This window comes from Triturus cristatus, chromosome 2_2 (genome assembly GCF_964204655.1).
Source record: "Triturus cristatus chromosome 2_2, aTriCri1.1, whole genome shotgun sequence".
NCBI classification, from domain to species: Eukaryota; Metazoa; Chordata; class Amphibia; order Caudata; family Salamandridae; genus Triturus; species Triturus cristatus.
This window is the reverse complement of record NC_140582.1, coordinates 640,716,596-640,743,404: the sequence shown is the minus strand read 5'-3', so window position 1 is coordinate 640,743,404 and position 26,809 is coordinate 640,716,596. Positions and strand designations below refer to the sequence as shown.

The following is a 26,809-nucleotide window of genomic DNA, read 5'->3' as shown; positions in this document are numbered from 1 at the left end:
TAGTGTTCAAACAGTAGATGAAACTTTTTTTCATTTTTTGGCCCTGCATTACGTCTTTAAAATGGCTAAACACTGCTGTGAGAGCAATGAGGCTATATTGTAAATTAAAACTATACAGCCAGTTTCCAATTTGTTAGCTTTACATTTATTAAATAAAATACATAACTACACTTAAGCTAAACTTGCACTCAGCCACTGTTTCTTTCTCTCCAAATGAAAGAAGGTTAGACAAAGGTGCATAGATTAAAATGTGTTAATACTTCAACAGAAATTAACCACAGGAAGTAGTACTAGCATGCATATTAGTGAAGGAGGTCAATCCATGTAAAAATTACATTAATTCTTGTTATGGTGAGAATCGACAGTGTAAGACACTTCTGCAGGTTTACGTTCAGAGAGCCAGAATGAGTCTTGGGAGTAGACCCATGCATATGGGAAAGTGTATGCATGCCCATAACCTTGCTGCACTACTCTCAAAAGGTTCTTGTATCTCGACCCAGTGCACAACGCCTGCCCCCTCAGTCACACTGCAGAGCTCATGTTCCTTCACCAGCACAGGTGCCTGGTGCTTTCTCATAGAAAAATAGAATGAACATCTAGCAGTACATGGGAGTATGTAGAGCTTTTGTCCACTGAGGGGGCCATGATTTGAGGGCACCATGATTGGTGTCCTTCCCTTTGTTTGTGGTGGCCAAAAGGCATATATTAACAATTTGAACACATGTACTAACAGAGGCTCCTGCAAGAAATCTCGCTTATTGCACTTTTGAAGCTGAGCTGCCCTCACAAGCTTTATGCTTTACTCCTGCATTCAGTGGTGGCTGACACACACAAGAAGTGGTGAGGCAGGTGGAGTGGATGCGGGGGGAATGCAGGAGCACTGGGGGGTGGTTCATAACCAAAAACAATTAGATGTACCTGAAGCTGCCCGCTGCCTCACGCCTCGGTCTTCCTCTGCTTCCTGGTCCCAGAAGACAGGGATCAGAGACGCCCTGTGCAATCCCAGTGTTGCTCTAATGATATTACCAAGCATGAGATCAATGCAGGGATTGCCTTGAGTGAGCTAGTTTAAGGCTCGCTCAGGCACAGGGAGTCTGTGTTGTTTCCCCAACACGGCTGTGCAATACAGCTGGGTTGGAGAAACCTAAGTGTGCATGTCTGTTTGGCTGGCATGAGATGGCTGGCCAAACAGACATGCGCACATACCACTCCATTCCTCCTCCCTCCCATGGCATCCCCCTACCCCTCCCTACACAAAGTGGCTCAACCCGCAGCTGAAAAAGAAAGTGATAATAAAATATTGTTTCATTTTTCAGCTGCTGGCTGTGAGTCAGTGGGGCTATGCTCCTCTGCCATTGTGGAGGAGCTGCCGCTGCCTCCATTCACTCTCTTTGGGGTTTGCCTGCTTCAACCATGCCAGGGAAGTGAATATATAAAATGCCAAACTCCTTCAGTATGTGAAGGGTTTACGTTTGATGCTCCGTGTGAAACATAAATTAAAATTTGACTAGAACACCTTTAACATTTTAAAACATATCTGCCAAGTGAATCTGTCACATGTGCAACACCTTCACACCAGCCCAGTGCTTAATTAGCTGAAAACATGCGTATGCTGATGATTCTTTGGAGATTGGTATTGGCACCATCAACACACAGCACTACCCAGTTACACAGGGAAAGGTTGACTTCTTATGAAGGGAGCAAAAGTTATGGGAGAAATATGCTGTAAAGTTTGCTTTAGTCAAATTAGTCCCCACCTCCTGCTTCCATACTCTCAAAATGCTCAATGTAATCTTAAAACTGGTCCCAGTCAGCACATGCAGGATGGCCATCCAGACCCTCATCACCAGCAAGCTGGACTATGGCAACGCACTCTGTCAGAAGCACTGTCAGACTGTTAGAGGACTTGAGACCATAAATAGCCCAATGGCCAGACTCACACTTAGGATTTCCCCTGTGTTCACATGACTCCACACCAACAAAGACCTCCATGGTCTCCCCTTTCACTAACCCACATGCAACACACTCACCAGACACTTCTGCTCAGCAATCCCACAAATCCCCACTGGTATTCCCTACCTCATGCCCAAAGTCTGGAAAAACCTATCGCTACACACTGCTACCCATTTGAGCTGCCTCCTCAGTACTTGAGCTCCGCAAGAAACTGAAAATATGACTCTTCACCTGGACAAGTAGCAGTCACAGCCGACATAACCCCTGCTTTCTCAGCACCAGGTTACTCTTTAGGGTGAGCTGTGCCCTTCACAAATACCCTTAACATAACATAACATACCATAACATAACTTAACAGCACATAAGTTAATATAACAAAGCATAAAATAAAGTTTGCCTTAGCATTATAGTTGTGGTGTAGTTCATACATCTCTCACTCTGGTGTCTCCGGTTTCACACTCTGTCTCTGTTCTTTTCCATATCAGTCAAACTCTCCTCATTTCTTTCTGGCCTTTCTGGCCATATTTGCACACATGCTTGATTCTCTTTCACTAGTATCTACCCTGTTCTCTCCCTCTATCTCTCTTCAATTACTTTTCTCATTCCCTTCTCTCTCACTGTCACCCTGCCTCCCGCATTCTCCTCCTCACTCCCTATCAGGAAGATTAACCTGGGTGAGAGATGTGAGATACTCCCACAGAATATTAGCTGGTCCTGGTTTCTTAGTTCCCACAGAACCTTGGTATTCACATTATAGGACTGAATGCTGAAAGAGCTCAACTCTGGCTGTGAACTGGTTCACCTCGATCTATGTCTCCACAGGGGCTCACCCCTGTATGCAATAGATCTCAGCTGAATACTTGGAAGAGCTCAACTTTGTCTGCCCAAGTTTGCAGTACTATGTATGCAGGAACTCAGCTCCAGCTCAATGAAAAAATTTACTACGGGTATTGGGTCTCTGTTCTATCTGTGTATGGGTTCAGCACTATGTATGCATGGACTTCTCTGCATCTGTGCTGGAGTTTAACTCTATATGCAGAGGAGGGCGCTCAGCTGCTCAAGATAAGGTATTTTTTTGGTAGAGCTCCACTCTTACTCTATGCACACAAACTAGCCAACATCTTCTCCTTAATAAAATAGGTACTGAAAGGAGCTTCTTGATACCAAGCAGACTTCACTCTTTTGAATGGTGATTTTTAATTGGCTTTGGGCTGCAAGAGTTTGAACATATGGTGATAAATTCTACATTTACCCTGTTTTCTTATACCCTCTTAATGTCACACCCTCTTCGTTCCCAGAGTGCGATTTGTTGTTAACGTCTTCTTTATGTTCATTGCTTTTTTTGTCATTTTGGTATGTGCTTTTTGTCTACATTTGTAGTGAGAAACTTTAGAAACAGCAGGGAAGATCAGGCTGAGATGAAGAGACAATGTTCATTATGAAACGAGACAAAGGTGAAATGTATGGGGTGGAAATGGACAGGTTAATAAAAATGAAATGGTAGGATGACAGGGAATGGGGGAGAAGGCAGCAACATGTGGAGAGAGGGACAAGAGGGGCAAAGGGCAGTATGAACAGTGCTGAGGTTCAGGTGACTACCTATGCAATAGAGGCTAAACTGCATTGTAGGACATGAGAACAAAAGAGTGGCCGTGAGCAGAAAAGCAAAGATAAAAAAAAAAAATAACATTTTGAATTTCTGTCTCTGAGCACCAAGTTTGAGCTTTAAAGAAGTTGAACTCTGAAAAGAGGGGAGTCAGGTGGAGCATGTCTCTGAAGTAGGTTTGTTAATCCACAGGACTACACTTACCGGTTTGTATCCTTTGAGATGTGAATGTGTCTTGGATTTGGAGCATATACCGTTCTCCCTTCGGCCTAAAGTTTTCTAAACACCAACTGCCACGTGCAGACATAGTAAGACTGATCAAGAGGTAGAACACACAAGGGCAGAGCAATCTGGGGAAAACCATGCTGCTGTGGCAGAAAGCTTTTGTAGTTGAAGGGCCAGGTGTTGTCTAAACACAGTATCAATCTGATCCACAGCTTCAGTCTATCCACCAAACAAAATAGAGCAAGTGACGCACAAGGACCTTCTGAGAGGTGGACTGTGAGATGTCTGAGGGACATAGTTCCACTATGATCCCCTAATACAGGCACAGTCCATTTTATTAAGCCACATACAGCACATGCCTCAGGCAGCCACGTAAATCTGATAAAATGGGGCTGTCAGGGTGCATAGCAGTGCATCCCTGAAACAAATAAAAAGTAACAAAGTACAGCAGGGCAGGATTCCTAGTACTTTACCTGCTTCTATGTGCCAGTGCTTCCAGTCCTATCAACAGGGCCACTGGAAATATGCAATTGTGCAGCAGTGATAATTTTCTCATAATTATGGTTTAGCCGCATTTGCCACATAATCCATCATTTGCTGCATAACCTCCAATTTTTAACTACAAAAAATGTGTTTCTCCTTTTTGGTGCCTGCTTTCAAGTGGTGTGTACTTTTTGACACAAAGCACTGTATGCTATTGTAGGTAGACAAGGTTTTACATAAAAAACCATGGGTGGTGGCATGGGAGACCCATGGAATGCCCCTTAATGCAGAGAGACACAAAGCAAAGATATGCACTGTTTTGCGTTATTTCAGCCAACTTTCCAGTGCAAAACAGAATTTGCTCTTGAAAGTAAATTAAGAAAAACATTTTGTTCAGGTATGTGTCACCATTTGCAACACAAACCCAGAGCAAATTGGTTGAATGAGTATGAGTGAGCCAAATTTTGAAAAAATGGGGTAAACCCCTGGGCGGTATTACGCCACATCACTTACAAAGATAACCAGCTCCCACTGAAGCCAATACTAACTGCCTCGATGTGGCCTAAGCCTAAGCCTAAACCTGAGCTGACAACTTTGGAACAGGGGAACGAGGTTTGAATCCCAGCATCAGCTCAACATCCTGTGATCCTAAGCAAATCACTTAATCTCCCCATCCCTAAAAACACATCTGATTTTGTGTAATGTAATCTGGGCACAGGTTTGCTGTATATAAAACTGCACAAATTAAAAATGACAGGTAACCAGGAATATTTGACCCAGAGGATTGAGATTGCTATCCACAGGCCCTCTTTGCTATCCTTCCGCCCCACCCCAATTTTGCTAACATCATTTTGCATATTCTTATGTTTTAGACAGTTCTTGGCACTTTAAGAACCAAAACCAGAAATACCGCCCAAGAACCTTGGTTTAGATAGATAACTCTGGACTGCAGGATGGTCATTGCATTTAAAAAATAATAACAAACTCTTTCTTCAGTTTTTAGCATTTATTTAGTGCTTATTACCCCTCACAGAAGTAATAAGAACTACATAAATGCAACTATGAATCAAAACAATTTGGGATTTTTGCCTTATTTGCTTGGGAGCACAGGAAGATGGCAGAGATTGCCTTTAAAATGCAAATGTGCTCTCACTTACCAGCATAAATGGGCAAGCATTCTCTCGCTTTAAAACAAAGGGTGATCAGTAACGCAGACCTCCTTGCACAATTAGAACCCCCACTGTGGGACTTTTGTCCTGGATGTTGTGAATACCTGTGCTCCCCTCCCCATCGCCTCTTTGGAGCACACTGCAAGCAGTGTGATAAGCTGTCTGTTGGAGAAAAGAAAATGTTTATTCCGACGCACTCTTCTCCAGCTGGACTTTGCCCAGGCTTTCCCTGGGACAGACACCCACACATCCTCAGTCCGCCTACTGAACACAACGGGAGGGGTGGCAGGGGGTGAAACCCTCTCAGTGTCATGGGCATTGTGTGCCCAGATTCTAGACTTAGTCATTGAATTATCTATTGCATCTACACGTTATCCAACAAAGAATCCTTGAACTGGCGCCTGTGCCAAAAACGCTGTGGGGAATAATGAAGATTATACCCTGCCTTCAATCCATTCACAACAGTAGTTTATCTGCCCTCAAGCTACCAAAAGAGAATATGCTCCTCCTTCGGTCTCAGGAACCCGCTGTTTCTTCCTCATGAACTCATACCCACCTTTGTCCACCCATAGCGATGATCCGCACAGTCATTAGCTCCAGCCTAGTATCTTGCTGTCTGCTTTGGTGGTTTGTATGTGTTGACCAATGTGTGCATTGCCTTTATTTGCAGTTCATGATTTTCAGGCCATCAACAATACAACTGGCTCAACCTATCGACCTCTCCCATTCTTTGACAGCCCCTTCCCACCACCAGTCGCTGCTACTTACTCATAGGGGTCGCTGGGGTCAGCCCTCTGAAGCTCAGCAGGAATGGGGATTCTCTTGTAGTACATTTCCCAATCGAATGCTCCCCGCATGGCGTCTCCGGCCTGCGCCTCGTATCCAAAGTGGTTGTGGTCAATGACGTCAATCATGGGGCACACAATGGTCCTGTGGTTTAGTGCAATCTGATCTGAAAAATTAAAGCATCACATGAAAAATTGCATATGCACCTTGACACCAGGCTATTCATCATACTCCAGCTGTGAGACGTTTGCGGTTTTCAGGGTTAGGGGATTCGTCTATTACTACATGCCCTGCAATGCCAGTCATACCTTTTCCCTTGTCTAATCAACATGAGCCACCTTTCAGACGCTGGACTTCATGCATCAAGTCGGTGATTAGAAACAGTTATTGTTTTCAAGGAGGTTCGCAAAAACTCCAATCATCTATGTCTGTGTCACTCATCTGCTGCAGGCGTCCTCAATCTGTCAACTGAGGAGACAACATGCAAGGTACAGGGATGCATAAACAACAGTGTTTGTTCTGGCTCCAAGAGCGCAGTGCCGGAAAAATGTCTGTTTCATTCGGCTGCATTTGGGTTTAAAACTTTTAATGAGAGGGACCAATTTCTCTAAACTTTTTGTATTCGCTATGCATTCACTATGACACATATGACAATTCAATACGCCCTTTAAGAGTTGCATTACTGTTGAGAGTTGTGGTGGTCTCGAGATCTCTAAAAGGGGCCTCTAACTAAAATATCAAGGGGAATTTACTGAGGGCTTTGCGTTTGCACTCACACAATCAAGCAGTAAGGTATTGTTGGTGTCACAATGCATCATGGGCAACCAGCACGCACTGAAAAAAAACTGCAGGCATTTATGCTCACGAAAAGGATGAAGTGCGCGCTTTTGAAGATTAGAATTGAAATGCATAGACAAACTGCAGGGCATTTGAAGCACTGGACATAGCAAAACAGGACCACTTGCAGATAGCACACACACTGCACATCACTATGTCTGGGTGGAGAATGGGTGCAGTAATGGGGCAATGTGTGCAGCTGTCTCCCAACCAAGACATCATCCCTTGGGAATACCAAACTCTGTAAACACCAGTAATAGACTACTTTAACACAGTAATAGTCCACCTTAACACTGTAATAGTCCACTTTAACACTGTAATCGTTTACTTTAACACAGTAATAGTCCACTTTAACACTGTAATACTCTATTTTAATAATGTAATAGTCTACTTTAATACTGTAACAGTTTACTTTAACACAGTAATAGTCTAATTTAACAGTGTACTTTAACATAGCAGTAGTCTACCTTAATAATTTAACACTGTGACACTTTGTGAGTTGGCAAGATTCTAGAACACTTGGTTCAGATATGGCCCACTTAAACCTAACAAGGAATTTCCCCATTTGGTATCTAAAAATCAGAACTGATGAAGATGCACCCATTAAAAATATTGCAGATGAATTAAAAATAATGATTCTCGACCAGCTGCAATAGGGATCTCTGGAACAGGATGCAGCAACATTTGTTTATTGTAGATATGTATTTCAGTGGTTATTCCCCAGACCTTTTGCACTCTGAACCCCTGTTTTTGACTGAGTGCTGAACTTCGTTGTTGCTGGCTTTAGGACTCGGTGCACTTTTTCACTGCTGACCAATGCTAAAGTGCAAGAGCGCTGTGTCTAAAATGTGATGCCATTTGGATTCTCTACAATTGGCATATTTGATTTACTGATGAGTTCCTAGTACACAGCACTATCTAACACAGCACTATCTGTACCCAGGGCCTGTAAATCAAATGCAACTAGTGGACCTGCATCACTGATTGTGACACCCACATAAGTAACCCTTCAAACATATCTCAGGCGAGCAGCTGCAGAGCCTGTGAGTTTAGTTTCAAACTGCCATTTCGACCTTGCAAATTCACCTACTTGCCAGGCCTAAAAAGGTAGGACATGTGCTTTTGAGTTTTTCATGTCCTTGTAGTAAAGAACTGATAAATTCATATTTCAGGACAGCAAGTGCCTTGAAACACTTTACAAGTCTAAATTCTAATTGGGAAAATATAGGAAGAGTAAGTTTAGTATCTTGAACTCAAAATTTAAAAACACATCTTTTTTTAAAGTTGGTGTTTAAATTGCGGGTCTGAAAATCCTACTTTTAGAATGTTGGCATCTTCTTACTTTCACCATTCTGTACTTCTGTCTGTCTCTGGAATGCACGTCTTTGCGGGGTGAAAGGTGGGTTTTGTGCATTCCCTCAGACAGTCACACACAAAGGTAGCTGAGGTGTGCCCTGCAGATCCTGATGGCCCATGACTAGGCTGATTGGTCATCCTGAGCTAGAGTGAGACGGAGGAGCTGACACATGCACCTGAATAGGGCTGTGCCTCTCCCCACACAAAGAGTTGCATACCCCCCTGTAGTGTGTCTGGAGCCAGGGCAGGGAAGACCACGGTTTTGTGCACTACAAGGACCTTTCCCTGAAGTCTTTCTACTTCAAATGCTGAGATGGGTATAAGTACTGGACCTCTGACACCAGATACTCAGAACACTTCTGCAACTGAGGACATTCTACCAGGGAGAAGAGTTGTTGTGCTGCTAGGAGGCACTGCCGCTTTGCTGCTTGCTTTGCTGTGTTGGCCTGCTGATTCTTACCTGGGAGTGAGAGGACTGGACTTTACTCCATACATCCTGCAGCTCTAAAGCTTCTCCAGGTCTTGTTGGGCTTGCCTCTAGTTTCTGAAGTCTCAGGGATAACAAAGACTTCACCTGCATCTTGCTACCAGCTCACAGGCTCGTCTGCTGTGAGTCCTGCTATGCCAAGTGGTGCCAAATCTAGTCCTGGTCCATGAAAGTGAGTGGTTGGTGTTGCAACTTAAGAAACCAACTAATTCTCAGAGAAGCATCGTTCGGAACCGGTGCATTTCTCTGCAATACTGACGGATCAACGCTGCCTGTACCAAAGCTGTGGACACTGCTTGCCAAATGAGTAATGCAATGACTGACTTACAACATAGCCACGCCTTTGCAAATGCAGCACCTCTGAATCAACACTGCTCCTTAAGTCTCAATAACTGCATCGCAGACATCTGTGACACACCGTCCCTGCCCATTCCTGGCCCTGTGGTGCTTTGTGGTATGCATTGCCTACTGCTCAGCAGTTCGGCATCGACACCTCGGAGCCGATGCATGGTGCTCTTGACATCAACGATGTTGCCCAACTTCGGAAACAATTCACTGCCTTCCATCGTGATGCATTCCCTCTGTTTTTCAATGCATCGTCCCTGTGCTTCGATGTATCCAAGGTACTCTCAGTGGGTCTGCGTGACTCCTGTATCCAGTCCATGCTCCATCGCATTCGGACTGAACTTTTGGATTTGTCCTGGTCTAGCACGACCAGCTAGCCCCAGTTGTAAATATTATTTTCTAAGCACTGAATTTTAATTTTACCTTACAAAATTCATATTTTGACTTGTGTATGTTGAATTTTTGTCTTTTTTGTCTTGTTTTACTCAGATAAATATTGGCTTTTTTTCTACACTGGTGTGGAGTACATAGTTGCGGCCCATACGGGTAAGAGCGGTGGGCCGGGTTGGGGGGGATTCGACAGACGACTTTGAGAGAAATTAAATGAATAAGTAATTTTCCCTTGTCATCATCTATCGAAATCCCCCCACATGCCCCCACCGCTCTTACCTGCACGGGCCATGGCTGGGAGTATGTTTGTGGTGTTTTCACTGTGTTACTGTTTGTGCACAAATACTTTGCACATTGCCTCTTCAGTTTAGTCTGATTGCTCTGTGCCAAACTAGCAGAGGGTGAGCACAGGAATAGTTTTAGTTTCTACTACACTTACACTGGATAGGATTGTGGTACGTGCTTGGACAGTGTGCAGACCTCTGCAATCAAAAACCCAATTTCTAACAACATTCTTTGCTTTGAATATTCCGATGCTGCCCAAATGTCCAGAATTCAATAATGGATTCATAGGAGTCATTTGTTTACAAATTGCTACAAAAAATGCAATATTCATTATTTGTATTGTTAACAAACATATTATTTTATTCTCTTACTTCCTGTCTTTTGCAAAAACACATGTTTTTGACAACCATCAACAAAAGTATTCCCAAGTGTCTTATTGTGTATGTTTCAATGAACACAAAATAACCATTTATGTACAGCAAGTTGAATTTGATAATTCAACTGGGTGTGCTCTCATTATTTCACACTTTTTCAAATACATTTTCAACTAAACCTTAATTGACCTTCTTGAATAAAGGATTTTGCTAACTAAGTGGCTCTTCTGGGTAGGTGTAGTTGAGCATTGTTAGACCTGGCATCTTTGGCGTGGTTACCCCTGACTTTTTGCCTCTACCCCCTGTATTTTTGATGCTATGCTGGATTTCGATTTTGCTGGTTTAGATGCTTTGGGCACTTTGCCACTGCTGATCAGTGTCAAAGTGCAAGTGCTCCCTTGGTAAATTGTTGTATTGATTGGTTATCCATGATTGGTATATTTGTTTCACCTGTTAGCCCCTAGTAAAGTGCACTGCGTGTGCCAGGGCTGGTGATTCAAATGCTACTAGTGGGCTGCAGCACTGATTGTGCCACCCACAGGAGTAGCGCTAAAATGATGTCTTAGGCCTGCTTGCAGTGCCTATGTGCAGTCCAGGACTGCCATGTCGACCTGGCCAGTGCACCCACTGACCAGGCCTTATCCTTCCCTTTCTGTACATGTAAGGCATCCCTATGGTGGCCCTAGGTACCCCCCTGGGCTGGGTGCAGTGTATCTGAAAGGTAGGGCATGTACTGAGGTGTGTAACATGCCCTGGTAGTGAAATACAGCCATTTTCGTTTTTCACTGCTGAGAGGCCACCTTGCCCATAGGATAGAATGGGGAAGGCTGTTTACATGCCTATCTTCCCATAAGGGCAAGATAGAAAATCCAAGTTTGGTATCACTGTGTTCAGAATTTAATTATACATCTTTTTAGCAAGATGGTTTTTAAATTCACTGTGTGAGAATAGCACTTTTTAGAAAGTAGCTATTCTCCTGTTTAACCTTCCTGTGTGCCTGTGTGCTGGTTGGCTGAAGGGTGTCATGTGATGGGCCAGGTGGCTCCAGGAGCCTGGATGAGTCAGCAGCAGGGTGAATAGGGAGATCTGCTTTAGATGGGTGGGAGGAGTAGTCCCTGGGTTTGAATAGGGCTGTCCCTGCCAAACACAAAGCTGGCTCCACCCCCTGCTGGCCAGGCTGAGGACTCTGCCTCTGCTGGCACAAAGAAGGCTCCACCTCCTGCTGAGCGTCTAACGACCCTGCCCCTCACTCTGAAAGGAACCAGGTGCTCCAGAGCAGAGCACACCCAGGAACCGGTTTGAGCAGGGGAATCCCCCCACTGGAACAAAGAGAGACAAAGACTTGGAGGGGTATAAGAAGAGGACCCCAGACACCTAAACTTTAGATCACTTTGGAACTAAGAAGAAACCTCTGCCAAGGAGAAAGCTGAAAAGAACTGAAGAGGAGAAGACTGCCTGCTTGCTGTTTTGCTTTGCTGCCAAGGAGAGGGGAAGGACTTTGCTGTGTCCCCTTCTTTTGATTCTGATCTCCAAGGGCCTGAGAAGAGCTGGCTCCCTGTTAAGAAGTCCCAGGAACAAAAGGACTTCACCACCAGCTCCCCTGGAACTCTGCTGAGAGAGTTCTGACCTGCCTTGGAGTGCTTGCCCAGTCTTGGGGCCTCAGGAGGTCGTTTTGCTGTGTTTGGGAGCTGGGAAGCAGAAGCGTGAACAAGAGTGACTGGTACCCAACGCATCATCCGATTGCGTGTCGCAAGACGAGAGTGCGTGGAAAATTTCATCGCGGCACCATCGCAACACGCAGGATCTCCGCATCGCCGAGTGCGTCGAGCATCGTCCCGAAGCGTGAAGCTTCCTGCCATTGCGAGGGTTGTCGCAGAACCAGTTTGCGGGCCGCACCACTGCCGGTGCGTGAAAAGTCTCCAATCGCTGCGTGCGTCGACGCAGAGTCCCGTTCCGTGGCGCATCGAGAGTTGCGGCGCCAGAAGGCAACGCTGCGCCACGCATCGCACCCCATCGAAGAGTGTCGCATCGAACCTGTGCGTGAAGCTTCCCCCTAAGAAACCTACGCAACGAAGGCCAAAGTCATCGCATCCTCCCCTTACAGATCGGAGCCGGCGGATCCACCTCTGCTGCGTGAAGCAGGGCTGCTGCAAAGCCTCCCCAGGATCTCAGGAGTATCGCATCGCCTTTGCAAGCTTCCTTGTTATAGCTTTTGGGAACCTTATCGCAACTACAGGTACTGTTGGGCACGAAAGTGTCGCATTTTGTGCATTGAGAGTCGCATTGTGCAGGACACTGACTTTTACATCCTGGAGTACTTTCTGCAAACTCTTGAACTATCTTTAAAGTAACCTTTTGAATTATATGTTGGTTTGTCTGTAGTATTTGGTCTTGTGAAGTTTTTAGTAAAGATACATTATTTTTCTAAAACTGGTGTGGAGTAAATCTGTGGTGTTTTCACTGTGTTACTGTGAGTGTTGGTACAAATACTTTACACATTGCCTTTGATAGCCTAGACTGCTCAGGCCAAGCTACCTAGAGGGTGAGCAGGGGTTATCTTAACAGTGTATCCCCCTTTCCCTGACTAGAAGCAAGGGTCCCTACTTGGACATTGGAACCTACCCTGCCAACTAGAGACCCCCAGATCTAACATTGGTGGTCAGCGGTGAGGATTGAACTTGTGTTTGTACTTGACCCACAGTAATTGGTGTACATCACTAGGAGTGCAGACCAATAGACAACCACATACTGTATTATTTTTGATTCTATTTTTGAGTAACTCTTCAAGAGCATCATGTCTCAGGTGGCAACAAGTGAGAGGGCAGAATTGGAGTTTTCCATTGCAGATTTATATTCATACAAAGTTGAAGATCTCAAACAATTCTGCAAAGACCGTGGTTGCTCTTTTAAAAGCGGAGCTAGAAAGGATGTGCTACAAAGAGTCCTGAAGGCCTGGTGGGAGGCCCAAGAGGAAAGTGATGCAAATGAAGAGGATGGTTTTGTTCCCCAAGATCTGCCTGTGGGCAGACCAGTCTCAAGGGCTGGCAGCTCCCATTCCAGTAGGGCGCTCACTCCAGAGGAGTTGGAGGAGAATCAAAGGGTGAGAAACCATGAATTGGAAATAATGAAAATGAAGCAATCAGAAGTAGACAAGGCGGCGGAGGAGAGCAAGAATGCCCGTGCCTTGGAGGAGAAGAAATTGCTTCTGGCTCATGAAGTGAGCATGAGAGAACTGGACATCAAGGCCAAGCAGGTGGAGTCCGGTTCAAATGGTGGCAGCGCACAGCCAGTGCAGGGGGGTAAAGTATATATCCCCAAAGATTTAGTACAGAATTACAATAGGAGTGAAGATATCTATGCCTGGTTTACATCGTATGAGATAGCATTAAGAATGAATGGTGTGCCTGAACAGCATTGGGGGGCGGGCCTGTGGAAACATTTTGAGGCTTCGGGGAGGAGTGCTCTAGAGCCCTTAGAATTAGCAGGTGCCATGACCTATCCCAATACGAAGGAGGCCCTATGTCTCAGGTATGGACTTACTCCAGAGCAGTATAGACTGCAGTTTAGAAATTCCAAGAAGAAAGAGTCTGAGACTTGGATGGAGTGTGTGAATCTGTACTCGCGGGCACTGGAAGGTTGGATGAAGGGCAGCAAGGTAACTGATTATAAGGGGTTGTTACATTTAATTAGTTGGGAGCACTTGAGTAGTCTATGTGTTCCAGAGCTGCGCCAGCATCTTTTAGATAGCAAGTTGACGGACCCCATTGAGCTTGCTAAGGAGGCGGACCGCTGGACCAGTACCAGGGTCCACAGAGGAATTGTGGGCACCATTGCCAAAGGTGGGCAGGGTCCCCAGCAGAAGAGTGGGGGGGACAAGGGTAACCAAAAGGAGTTCTCACAAGGGCCCCAAAATAGTTCCCAGGGTAACCAGTCCCAGCCCCCCAAGTCAAAACCCAAACCAACCTGGCCCCCTAAGGGCAGGTCGGATAACAAGGGTCCCATTAAGTGTTATCACTGTCAGGAATTGGGTCACAAGTCTCCTGTGTGTCCCAAGAAATCCCAGGCACCCACTGGTGCTCCAACACCGGGTATAGCTAGTGTAGCTTTTGGGGGGGATTTAATTTCTAGTGATTTGGAGGGTTTAGCAGTTATGTCCCTTGTCTCTTTAGGAGACACAGAGATGGTCCAGGAAACCCCTGTCCCTGATAACACTAAGAAGTACAGGCAGTGGGTGACCATCAATGGGAGGAGGGTGGAGGCTCTCAGGGACACTGGAGCCAGTGTGACTACGGTCAGGTGTCAATGGGTCCCTGAGGAGCTGATCATTCCAGACGTACTTCACCCAGTAGTGTCAGCTGACAACTCTGTGCGCCTTTGCAAGGTAGCACATGTTCCCTTTGAGTGGGGGGGGGTCTCAGGTCCTCTCAAAGTTGTTGTGAGTCCATCCATGCCAGTAGACTGTCTGCTAGGTAATGACCTGGAGAGTTCCCCGTGGAAGGAGGTGGAACGCCAGGCTCATTTGGAGATGTTGGGTTTGCCTGAGTGGGTCTGTGTGACCACCCGGTCCATGGCAGCCAGACAGGGTTGTGAAGCAGACCTGGAGCCTGAAACAGTGGCCCAGGTCCCTGCCAGAAAGAGGAAGGGCAAGGGGCGTGGTGCGTCCACCCCCGCTGTTCCCACGGTCCAGGAAGGAGCAGAACCTACGGGGGATGCCCTGGAGCCTACAGGGGAACAGGTCGCTGAGCTGGGAGACATACCTGAGCTGACCCATTGGCAGCAAGAGGGTGGTCCCTCCAGAGAGGAGTTCTGCCGTGCGCAGAAGACATGCCCTACTCTTGAAGGTCTGCGGCACCAGGCTGCAGACCAGGCAGCAGGTGCTGATCCGAAGAACTTTTTCTCTACTGGGAGAATGACTTGTTGTACAGTGAGCCTAGGTTTGCTGAGCCCAGTGGATCACATACCCTGGTGGTACCCGCAGGGTTCAGAGACTTCCTACTGGGTCTGGCTCACGACGTGCCGCTTGCAGGACATCTCGGGCAGGACAAGACCCGACAAAGGCTTGCCACCCACTTTTACTGGCCCGGGATGAAGACGGACGTCGCTTCCTTTTGTAAATCATGCCAGACTTGCCAGGCAAGTGGCAAGGCTGGAGGAAAATGCAAAGGCCCCCTCCAGCCTTTTCCTGTAGTGAGCACCCCTTTCGAGCGGGTGGGAATAGATATTGTGGGGCCACTGGACCCCAGGACCGCCTTAGGCAACAGGTTCATCCTGGTCCTGGTGGATCATGCCACCCGGTACCCGGAGGCTATCCCTCTCAGGACAACCACAGCCCCGGTGGTGGGCCATGCATTGATGGGGATCTTTTCTCGTGTGGGTTTCCCCAAAGAGGTGGTATCTGACCGGGGCACCAACTTCATCTCCAGGTATATGAAGTCTCTGTGGGAGGAGTGTGGGGTAACTTATAAGTTCACCACTCCTTACCACCCTCAAGGAAATGGGTTGGTTGAAAGGTTCAACCGGACCCTGAAAGGCATGATCATGGGGCTGACAGAGCCCATGAGACGGAAGTGGGACGTCTTTTTGCCATGCCTATTATTTGCCTACAGGGAGGTACCACAAAAGTCTCTAGGGTTCAGTCCCTTTGAGCTTTTGTACGGGCACCCTGTTAGAGGACCTCTCAGTCTGGTGAAGGGGGGTTGGGAGAAATCCCCGGGGAAAACCCCTCAGGATGTGTTCAGCTATGTGCTGGCCATCCGCAACCAGACACAGCGCTTCCGGGCCCTCGCTCAGGCGAACCTGGAAGCCAGCCAGGATGAGATGAAGAGGTGGTATGACCAGCATACCACTCTGATGGAATTTCAACCTGGGCAGATGGTGTGGGTGATGGCGCCAGTGGAGCCTTGCGCGCTCCAGGACAAGTGGACTATGCCATATGAGGTGGTGGAGCGCAAGAGTGAGGTGACCTACCTGGTCAACTTGCGATCTCCCAGGAACCCCATGAGGGTCCTACACGTGAACCGCCTCAAACCCCATTTTGAGAGGTCTGAAATAACAATGCTACTGGCTACAGATGCAGGGATGGAGGAGGATAGCGATCCTCTTCCTGACCTCCTGGCAGCTAAGGAGCAAGATGGGTCAGTGGATGGAGTGGTCCTCTCACCCACCCTGACCCCTGAACAGCAGAGGGACTGTCGCCATGTGCTGGGTCAGTTTGCATCTCTGTTCTCCCTGACCCCCGGTATCACCAACTGGTGTGTCCATGACGTGGACACGGGAGATAGCATGCCTGTGAAACAGAAGTTTTACCGGGTGGCTGACAAGGTCAGGGCCAGCATCAAGAAGGAGGTTTCTAAGATGTTGGAGCTAGGGGTGATTGAGCCCTCCAGCAGCCCCTGGGCGAGCCCAGTGGTACTTGTACCGAAAGCTGCTGCGCCAGGTGCCACTCCAGAACTTAGGTTTTGTGTGGACTACCGTGGGCTCAATGCTGTCACGAAGACTGACGCACACCCCATCCCCAGAGCTGATGAGCTCGTGGATCGGTTGGGAGCTGCCAACTACCTCAGTACGTTTGATTTAACTTCTGGGTACTGGCAGATTGCCTTAACTGATGGGGCCAAGGAGAGGTCTGCGTTTTCAACTCCAGAGGGGCACTTCCAGTTCCGTGTCATGCCCTTTGGGTTGAAGAACGCCCCTGCCACATTCCAGAGACTGGTCAACCAGGTACTGTCCGGGCTGGAGCAATTCAGCGCCGCATATCTGGATGACATTGCTGTGTTCAGTTCCACTTGGGAAGAACACTTGCAACACCTCTGCGCAGTGTTGAAGGCTCTGCATAGTGCAGGCCTCACTATCAAGGCCAGTAAGTGCCAGATAGGGCAGGGTTCGGTGGTGTATTTGGGACACCAGGTAGGAAGCGGCCAGGTGGCGCCCCTACAAGCGAAGATAGATACCATCCGGGCTTGGGAACCCCCCAAAACCCAGACAGCGGTGAGAGCCTTCTTAGGACTCACCGGGTACTATCGCCGTTTTGTCAAGGGGTATGGCACCATTGTTGCTCCCTTGACAGAACTAACTTCCAAGAAGTTACCGAAGAAAGTGATTTGGACCAGTGCCTGCCAAGAAGCTTTTGATGCCCTGAAGGAGGCCATGTGTACAGCACCTGTACTCAAGGCGCCTGACTTCTCCAAGGAGTTCATAGTGCAGACAGACGCTTCTGAGCATGGAGTGGGAGCGGTGCTCTCACAACTAAATGATGAGGACTTGGACCAACCTGTAGCTTTCATTAGTAGGAGGCTACTTCCCAGGGAACAGAGGTGGAGTGCGATTGAAAGGGAAGGTTTTGCTGTGGTCTGGGCGCTGAAGAAGCTGAGGCCCTACTTGTTTGGGACTCACTTCCGGGTTCAGACGGACCACAGGCCCCTCAGATGGTTGATGCAGATGAGGGGTGAGAATCCTAAGCTGTTGAGGTGGTCCATTTCCCTACAGGGGATGGACTTTACGGTGGAACACCGCACCGGTACAGAACACGCCAACGCTGATGGTCTGTCCAGGTTTTTCCGCCTTAGCGATGAGAACTCCCAAGAGGGTGGGTAGTTCTCCCCACTTTCAGCTGGAGGGGACACGTGTTAGACCTGGCATCTTTGGCATGGTTACCCCTGAATTTTTGCCTCTACCTCCTGTATTTTTGATGCTATGCTGGATTTCGATTTTGCTGGTTTAGATGCTTTGGGCACTTTGCCACTGCTGATCAGTGTCAAAGTGCAAGTGCTCCCTTGGTAAATTGTTGTATTGATTGGTTATCCATGATTGGTATATTTGTTTCACCTGTTAGCCCCTAGTAAAGTGCACTGCGTGTGCCAGGGCTGGTGATTCAAATGCTACTAGTGGGCTGTAGCACTGATTGTGCCACCCACAGGAGTAGCGCTAAAATGATGTCTTAGGCCTGCTTGCAGTGCCTATGTGCAGTCCAGGACTGCCATGTCGACCTGGCCAGTGCACCCACTGACCAGGCCTTATCCTTCCCTTTCTGTACATGTAAGGCATCCCTATGGTGGCCCTAGGTACCCCCCTGGGCTGGGTGCAGTGTATCTGAAAGGTAGGGCATGTACTGAGGTGTGTAACATGCCCTGGTAGTGAATTACAGCCATTTTCGTTTTTCACTGCTGAGAGGCCATCTTGCCCATAGGATAGAATGGGGAAGGCTGTTTACATGCCTATCTTCCCATAAGGGCAAGATAGAAAATCCAAGTTTGGTATCTCTGTGTTCAGAATTTAATTATACATCTTTTTAGCAAGATGGTTTTTAAATTCACTGTGTGAGAATAGCACTTATTAGAAAGTAGCTATTCTCCTGTTTAACCTTCCTGTGTGCCTGTGTGCTGGTTGGCTGAAGGGTGTCATGTGATGGGCCAGGTGGCTCCAGGAGCCTGGATGAGTCAGCAGCAGGGTGAATAGGGAGATCTGCTTTAGATGGGTGGGAGGAGTAGTCCCTGGGTTTGAATAGGGCTGTCCCTGCCAAACACAAAGCTGGCTCCACCCCCTGCTGGCCAGGCTGAGGACTCTGCCTCTGCTGGCACAAAGAAGGCTCCACCTCCTGCTGAGCGTCTAACGACCCTGCCCCTCACTCTGAAAGGAACCAGGTGCTCCAGAGCAGAGCACACCCAGGAACCGGTTTGAGCAGGGGAATCCCCCCACTGGAACAAAGAGAGACAAAGACTTGGAGGGGTATAAGAAGAGGACCCCAGACACCTAAACTTTAGATCACTTTGGAACTAAGAAGACACCTCTGCCAAGGAGAAAGCTGAAAAGAACTGAAGAGGAGAAGACTGCCTGCTTGCTGTTTTGCTTTGCTGCCAAGGAGAGGGGAAGGACTTTGCTGTGTCCCCTTCTTTTGATTCTGATCTCCAAGGGCCTGAGAAGAGCTGGCTCCCTGTTAAGAAGTCCCAGGAACAAAAGGACTTCACCACCAGCTCCCCTGGAACTCTGCTGAGAGAGTTCTGACCTGCCTTGGAGTGCTTGCCCAGTCTTGGGGCCTCAGGAGGTCGTTTTGCTGTGTTTGGGAGCTGGGAAGCAGAAGCGTGAACAAGAGTGACTGGTACCCAACGCATCATCCGATTGCGTGTCGCAAGACGAGAGTGCGTGGAAAATTTCATCGCGGCACCATCGCAACACGCAGGGTCTCCGCATCGCCGAGTGCGTCGAGCATCGTCCCGAAGCGTGAAGCTTCCTGCCATTGCGAGGGTTGTCGCAGAACCAGTTTGCGGGCCGCACCACTGCCGGTGCGTGAAAAGTCTCCAATCGCTGCGTGCGTCGACGCAGAGTCCTGTTCCGTGGCGCATCGAGAGTTGCGGCGCCGGAAGGCAACGCTGCGCCACGCATCGCACCCCATCGAAGAGTGTCGCATCGAACCTGTGCGTGAAGCTTCCCCCTAAGAAACCTACGCAACGAAGGCCAAAGTCATCGCATCCTCCCCTTACAGATCGGAGCCGGCGCATCCACCTCTGCTGCGTGAAGCAGGGCTGCTGCAAAGCCTCCCCAGGATCTCAGGAGTATCGCATCGCCTTTGCAAGCTTCCTTGTTATAGCTTTTGGGAACCTTATCGCAACTACAGGTACTGTTGGGCACGAAAGTGTCGCATTTTGTGCATTGAGAGTCGCATTGTGCAGGACACTGACTTTTACATCCTGGAGTACTTTCTGCAAACTCTTGAACTATCTTTAAAGTAACCTTTTGAATTATATGTTGGTTTGTCTGTAGTATTTGGTCTTGTGAAGTTTTTAGTAAAGATAAATTATTTTTCTAAAACTGGTGTGGAGTAAATCTGTGGTGTTTTCACTGTGTTACTGTGAGTGTTGGTACAAATACTTTACACATTGCCTTTGATAGCCTAGACTGCTCAGGCCAAGCTACCTAGAGGGTGAGCAGGGGTTATCTTAACAGTGTATCCCCCTTTCCCTGACTAGAAGCAAGGGTCCCTACTTGGACAGTGGAACCTACCTTGCCAACTAGAGACCCCCAGATCTAACAAGCATTGATTGAGCACTTATATAGATTGTATTGATTAGATTGTCAGGGTCAATTAATGCTTCTCTGGACAGGCTACTAGTGCTTACTAGGGGCTTTGTTTCCTTACAGTTAATAAATAGGTCATCATTCTGTGTTGGGATCTCTGTTAACCTTTTGGTTGGTGCATGTAATGTGTGTTATAAGTAACGCCAAATGATTTATAGAAACATAGGATAGAAATAAAATTAGGTCTAAAGGTTTTGTCCACCATTTTGTATCAAATCATCCATTTTTTTAATTATGTTCATCAAAGTTTGTCCTTTTTATGTTTGGATGTTATATATGCAATCTGGAGTCCTGAGTCAAGGAGTATCTCCATAGCTCAAATGCATACATCTTGCACATAGTATTAAGCATTTTTCAGATCTGCTCAGAAATTGTGAATTGTAGTATGTAGGAAAGTAGCATCTGCTTTTATGGTTACGCCCACTTTTTGCCTGATTCTATGCTGTTTCAGACTAGTCTGACTGAGATCCTGCTAATCAAGACCCCAATCTTTCCTAAATTGTTATGGTAAGTACATCCCAGATTGGATACCAGGGTACCCTTATCAGTCCCTAGCACATGGTACTAAAGTACCCAGGGCATAGATTCCCCAGGGGTCCCCCATGGCTGAAGCATGTATTATGCCACCCATTAAAGACCATTCAAACTGGCACTACAGGCCTGCCATTGCAGCCTGTGTAAGCTGGGGCTAACCCCACATACGAAAGATATAGGTTCCCTATATCTAGGGTCACTGCACTTAAAACATATAAGTCATCGCTACAGCAGGCCTTTTCAATCCTGAATGCAGGGTGCTTGGTTCTAAGTGTGAGGGTGCCCATGCATGAGCAGGACACCCCTACAGTCTTCGGAGTCCATTCTCCTGGGTTGTAAGTGAGACAGCCATATCACATATAGAGGGGCACCGCATCATTACGTGATGACCATCTTGAAACTGGCTGTAACGAACCCTATCATGTTTGGTATCAAACGTGTTGGAATCATACCTCCCACACTGTAAACTGTGTGGGAGGTATGATTCCAAGAACTGTAAAGGACCTCCGTGCTCCAGGTCTTTTAGACCTGGAGATCACAACATGGCTGCTGCCGACTAGAGACACAATTCTGCCCTCCTAAGCCAAGCTCAAGCAGGGGAGGGCAGAACAATAGGTATCCTGTCACTGGGAGGTGTGACCACTTCCCAGACAGGGTTTAGTGTATTTGGGCCCTGGAATATTCAGAACCCTGAATTGTCCTGAACCTTTCCTTAGGGTACTTAAGGGCTTACCTGATGGTGGGTTCCTAGATTCATTGTGGGACACAATTCAATTCATACACTACTTCAAGTTCAACTGTCTGGGCATTCTGGACTTCACTGGACTTTGCTCTGGGCATCAAGGCTGCAACCGGGAAGATTCCTGCTGCTCCTGATTTCTTCGCCCTGCTCGTCTACTGCACCATCCATGCCTGTGCTCCATACAGGAAACCTTCCATGGCCTGTGGGCATCCAAGACACCCGAAGGAATCCCCCTTAAATTGAAGGAGTCACTTCCCTGCATCTGCAGGCACAGCAACTAAACTGACAGGTCTGCTGATCCTGGACTCCCACTGACCCCAAAAGGCTCAGCAACACAGGTGGTGGTTCTTCACATCCCTCGAGGCCTGCCCTGTCCTCTCACCAAGTGCGAGTTCAGTATCCTTTGTCGTAGCCGCAGGAACCAAACCCGTGTGCACTGCGTCAACTTGCAGTTGCAAATCCATCTAGATTTTCGGGCTCCAAGTAGCCCCAACCTCAAGCATCTCCAGCTTGCACCATGGGCCTGCTTCTTTGGTGAGCTGCTCGAGGTCCTCTTGTGACTCCAGTGCCTCTGGCCTGTGGGTCCTGTTGAGGGTCACCTTTGAATTCCTTGGGCTCCCCTGATTGCTCGGGCCTGCCCTGACTCCCCTGCTTGTGGTGAGTCTCCTGGACCTTGCTGGTCCCGAATTGTTCTTTCTTCAACTTCCAAGTTGGTTGCAGTTGCCGAGGCTTGTTGGTACTCCTGACGGACACCGTCCCCTCGACTCTCGACATCCGACATGGGACAGCTCGTATCCAGCTCCTGGTCATCCACAGCATCACCTGGTCCACACAGCTGCAGTTTCAAGGTCACCGTCAGCTTCCCTGCAACACCTGACATTGGTGGCCATTCGTCTTCCCTGCCGCCTGCTCACTGCTTAGTGGCATAGACTCTGTCCCCTCTGCTTGCAAGTTCTTCACATCTTGAATCCACCGTTGCGTTCTACCGGACACTTTCACCTTCTCCAGTAGTGGCATCTACCTGAAGTCTCTCATTGAGTTTGACAACGGTTTCCGATGCCACTTCACACTTATGCACCCGGCTTCCCCGGTGCAGGTAACATGATTCCAAGGGTATCCGTGGGTGGGGAGGCTCTCCAACCTCTTGTCTTTCATGGGGTTTCTTCAGGGTCTACAGGGAAGGGCTCTCTTTCTTTAAAATTGCAACCATGACTTACACAATGATTTGTTCATACACTGCACACGACATCAGTGGGGCTCCTAGATATTCACCTGGGGTGGTGCCTTGGGTCACCAGCACTTCTACATCCTTTGAGTATTGTCTTGACTCGAGTCGTGGCTCGCATACCACTATTTTAGTATATGGTTTGGGCTCCCCCTGGGGACCACTGTGTATTCTGTGCTACATACTTGTTTCTATTGAAATGTATTGTGTGCATTGTGTATATCTCTGGCTAGGGGACATCTGTATGTGCTGTTGAGTGTCTTATAATAAATACACATTGTTATAAATACACTGTGTGGTTCTTTTTCACTTAATCTATACCTTTATGATTGTGTTCTGGTAAAACAAGCTGCTTTAAACTTTATTGGAATAAGCCTGAAGGCTGCTCTCCACAGCTACCACTTAGAGAGCTTACTAAGGTTGTCTAAGACCGCTAAAATTACCATAAGGGTTGTCTGGATCAGTGCAGGGTGTCCACTTACATAAATGTACATCATATACTGAGCCAGCCTCTCACATAATATAATCCACATCCTCGAAACAATTAAGGATTTCTGCTTTTTACAGGAGCAGCACATTTGAAAAGAACTTTGACACTTAATATGGTGGGCCTTTAAACCCATCAGGATTCTGCCACCAGGAGGCACTTCCAAGGGAATTAGAGGTCCAAAATTCATCACGGTTTACAATACAGCACTGCCATGCTGTAAACCTAGCTCAACTTCTCATTCCAGTCCTGGCTGGTGTTTTAACTAACACACTGATGCATGCTGGTCCATGTAGCACATTCCTTCATGAAACACTACCAAGATAATTTTGGGAGGGGAAATTCTGTTTGTTATCATAGTGTCTAGTCCTTACGTATTCTCTAATGTGTTCATATATGTTTTCCAAACATATCTGTCTCGGCTGAGATCCACACTCAATTTCTGGTTTCTCTGCAAACCCGCATGTGTCTTTTGTAGTCTGTTTGCCCTCTTCAAGTTCCAATGCAACCTTCACTCTACTGTTGAAGTTCTGATTCTGAGCACATTGCTGATTGCTTTTACCCAGCTCTTCCTCTCTGCACCTGTAATCCTCTCCAGTGCAGCCAGGTATTTTTCTTGAGTTCAGTGCTGAGAGTTCTTTCAACTATCTTACTACTGAGACACTCCCTGTACCTGACTTGCTGCTCTGCGTGAAGACCCATTCCTATTTCATGTGTGAATCTGTACTTTGACACCAGAGCTTATAAAACATATTTTATAAGGACTCTGCCTATAGCTACAGGACCCCCATCCCTGGGACATATAGGGGAGACTGCAGGGGTCCTGAATATGGAAACATATTGTAGATCTTCACTCCATAGTGCTCCTAGCACAGAAGTCAATTTTGGGAAGCACTTATCAACAATTTGGGGAGTGAAATGTGCAATTTCACTATCACCGTGGCATATAACATTTCTTTTATAAGGGTCCTCCTTATAAGTACCTGGCCCCCCCCCACCTGCATCAGTCAGCAAAAAGTGGGGGTGCCCAGGACACAAGGATGACTTTGCAACCGCTTGCACCTATGACTCTGTCATCCTCACCAACAGGGAATTATTTGAGATGCTAGGAGCACCTGGCTAAAATTGTTGTAGGGGACTCTGGAATTCACTGCAGAGCAAAGGATCTCAAACTTGAGCTTTTACATTTACTACCAAATGTCATGCATTTCTGATAACTGAAGTGGCCAAACTTACAATGACACTTTCCCAAAATCGTAGCCTATCTATAGCTCCTTTATGGATCCCAGGCACGGACGGTGCAGCAGACGACCAGGGCGAAGAAATCAGGAGCAGCAGGAATCTTCCCGGTTGCAACTTTGATGCCCAGAGCAAAGTACAGTGAAGTCCAGAGTGCCCAGACAGTTGAAGTTGAAGTGGTGTATGAATTAAATTGTGTCCCACAACGAATCTATGGACCCACCGTCAGGTAAACCCTTAAGTACCCTAAGGAAAGGTTCAGGACAATCAAGGGTTCCCTCCCAGCCTATCTATAGAATGTTACTCAAGTTTCTCAATCTAAAAGAAAGTGGATTTTATTCCTGTAATATCAGTTTCTGCTTGAATCATATATACAGGAGGCACTATTGAGAGGAAAATATATTGCATTACATTACGTCCCTTATTTTTTTTTTCATTGCAATCTTCACCCTCTTTCTACTATTTTTGTCTGTGATGAAACTTTTAGAAGTTAGAGCTTTTTCTGGATTCTACACCTGGAATTTTTGCATGGCTCTCTTCGCTTTCCTGATGTCAGTGAGAGTTTGATGCTTTGCTCATGCCTTCAGTATTAATCGTCATGTTCAATCAAGAACAGATTGATTGCCAAACAGGTCTTTTTGGATGCTCTTAAGGGGACGCTTGACACATTTTTGGTATGCAGTATTCTGTGCAGGGTGGTACTGTGGCTATTAGCATGAGCCACTCGTTCCATGGATAATCAAGGAAGAGACTCAGAAGACCTTCAAGGGACCTTTCATGAGAATTACAACAATTGCGGCTTGAGTATTTGTTACTGAAGATTACTCCAGCATCAAGGCCTAACAAGATCCCAGTGGTCTCTTCTAAGTATTTAATGTTTTCCTTGTGATCCAGTGAAGTCAAGAGAACTTTTGTATTCACTTAGGGTAAATTATGCTTTTCCTCTGCACAATTGCATCAATACTAAGTCAAAGTGGTTTACCTCATTAGCTGCCTTACTTGATCAGCCTTGGCTTGGGCAAGTCCTTTAGTAACCAGTTTGGATTCTTGTTTACAGTCTTCTGATACCTTTCTGTTAACATTTACAATGATGTTTGAATATCTTTGCTTGGAGTACTTGACTGAGGATTAATTGTGAGATATTCAGTAGGGTGATATTGGTGCATTGACTTATGTGCCTCATTTTCATCAGCTGGTAAATGAAATTAACTGGTTTGAAAGTACTCTTTTTCAACATGGAGTTAAAGAATATTTTAAGCAAGAATTGGTTTGTCTGCAACATCGTACTTCTTCTGAACTTGTGATTCAGCACTGCTTACTGAAAGCAGTTTATAGGATAGAAGAAACAAAAGAAGGAAGTCCAGAGGAAGCTATTCTAATTTCTGTAGTGTCTCTTCATCTAATGAATTGAAGTTTTTAGTGGAGTCATTCTCTCAAGAAGGCGATAGGCATGTAGGAGCTGCGAGGGATCATTTGAAAGAAAGTAAAATAAAGTTCAATATAAGGTTGACCTGTGTCTATATTCTCCTCAGAGGATTGCTGCCCTGAAGTGATCAAGGGCCTTGCATGTCTCAGTGACCGAGAGAGCTAAGCTGGCAGGAGTGTAGTCTCCTGGCAGGGTCACACAATCCAAACAGGTCAAAGAGTAAAACCAGACATATTGCGATCCACTGGTCCTCCAAGTTGGGGGTTGGGTACAAAGCTAACAACCCTGTCCTATGGAAAGCATTTGTTATGGAAAATGCATGCACTAAATTTTCTGGGAACAAGGGAATTCCAGAATCTCTAAAAGAGACAGGCAAGATTGACAGGTGTCAAAGCCGTTAGGAAAATATTGACAGGATGACTGAAGTTCTGAGTGCCAAGTGCTCGGCCAGAATCAGATTCTGGAATGCATGGACTATCTATTATACAGGATAGAAGGTGGACCACATTTGGCAGAAAGTAAATCACTACATGAGAGACGATATGGTACTCAGGAAGGGACAATGACCAACATCACGAAATAGTAGCCATCACCCAGAAAAAGGGGATAGAGAGATGCATAACTGAGTGGAAACCAGTTGACACCAAACTAATGACAGACAGGCTAAAGGGCAGTCAACTCAACAACACCATTATCCAACAAATAATGTAGAGGAAACAATCAAGGGCATATTCTACCAAGAGAAGAAAGCTGAGCTTGATGCCATGCTGAACCATGGCCTGAAGAGTT

At 46.8% G+C, this 26,809-nt stretch overlaps 1 protein-coding gene across 1 annotated transcript in view; it reads right to left on the bottom strand.

Annotated features, from left to right (window-relative positions):
- GALNTL6 (polypeptide N-acetylgalactosaminyltransferase like 6) overlaps positions 1–26,809 on the bottom strand; it is a 2,683,170-nt gene that overhangs the window by 542,702 nt on the left and 2,113,659 nt on the right. Inside the window, exon 8 of the mRNA XM_085641833.1 lies at positions 6,205–6,388. Coding sequence (XP_085497959.1) covers positions 6,205–6,388 — 184 coding nt within the window. The remainder of the gene's footprint in view (positions 1–6,204; positions 6,389–26,809) is intronic.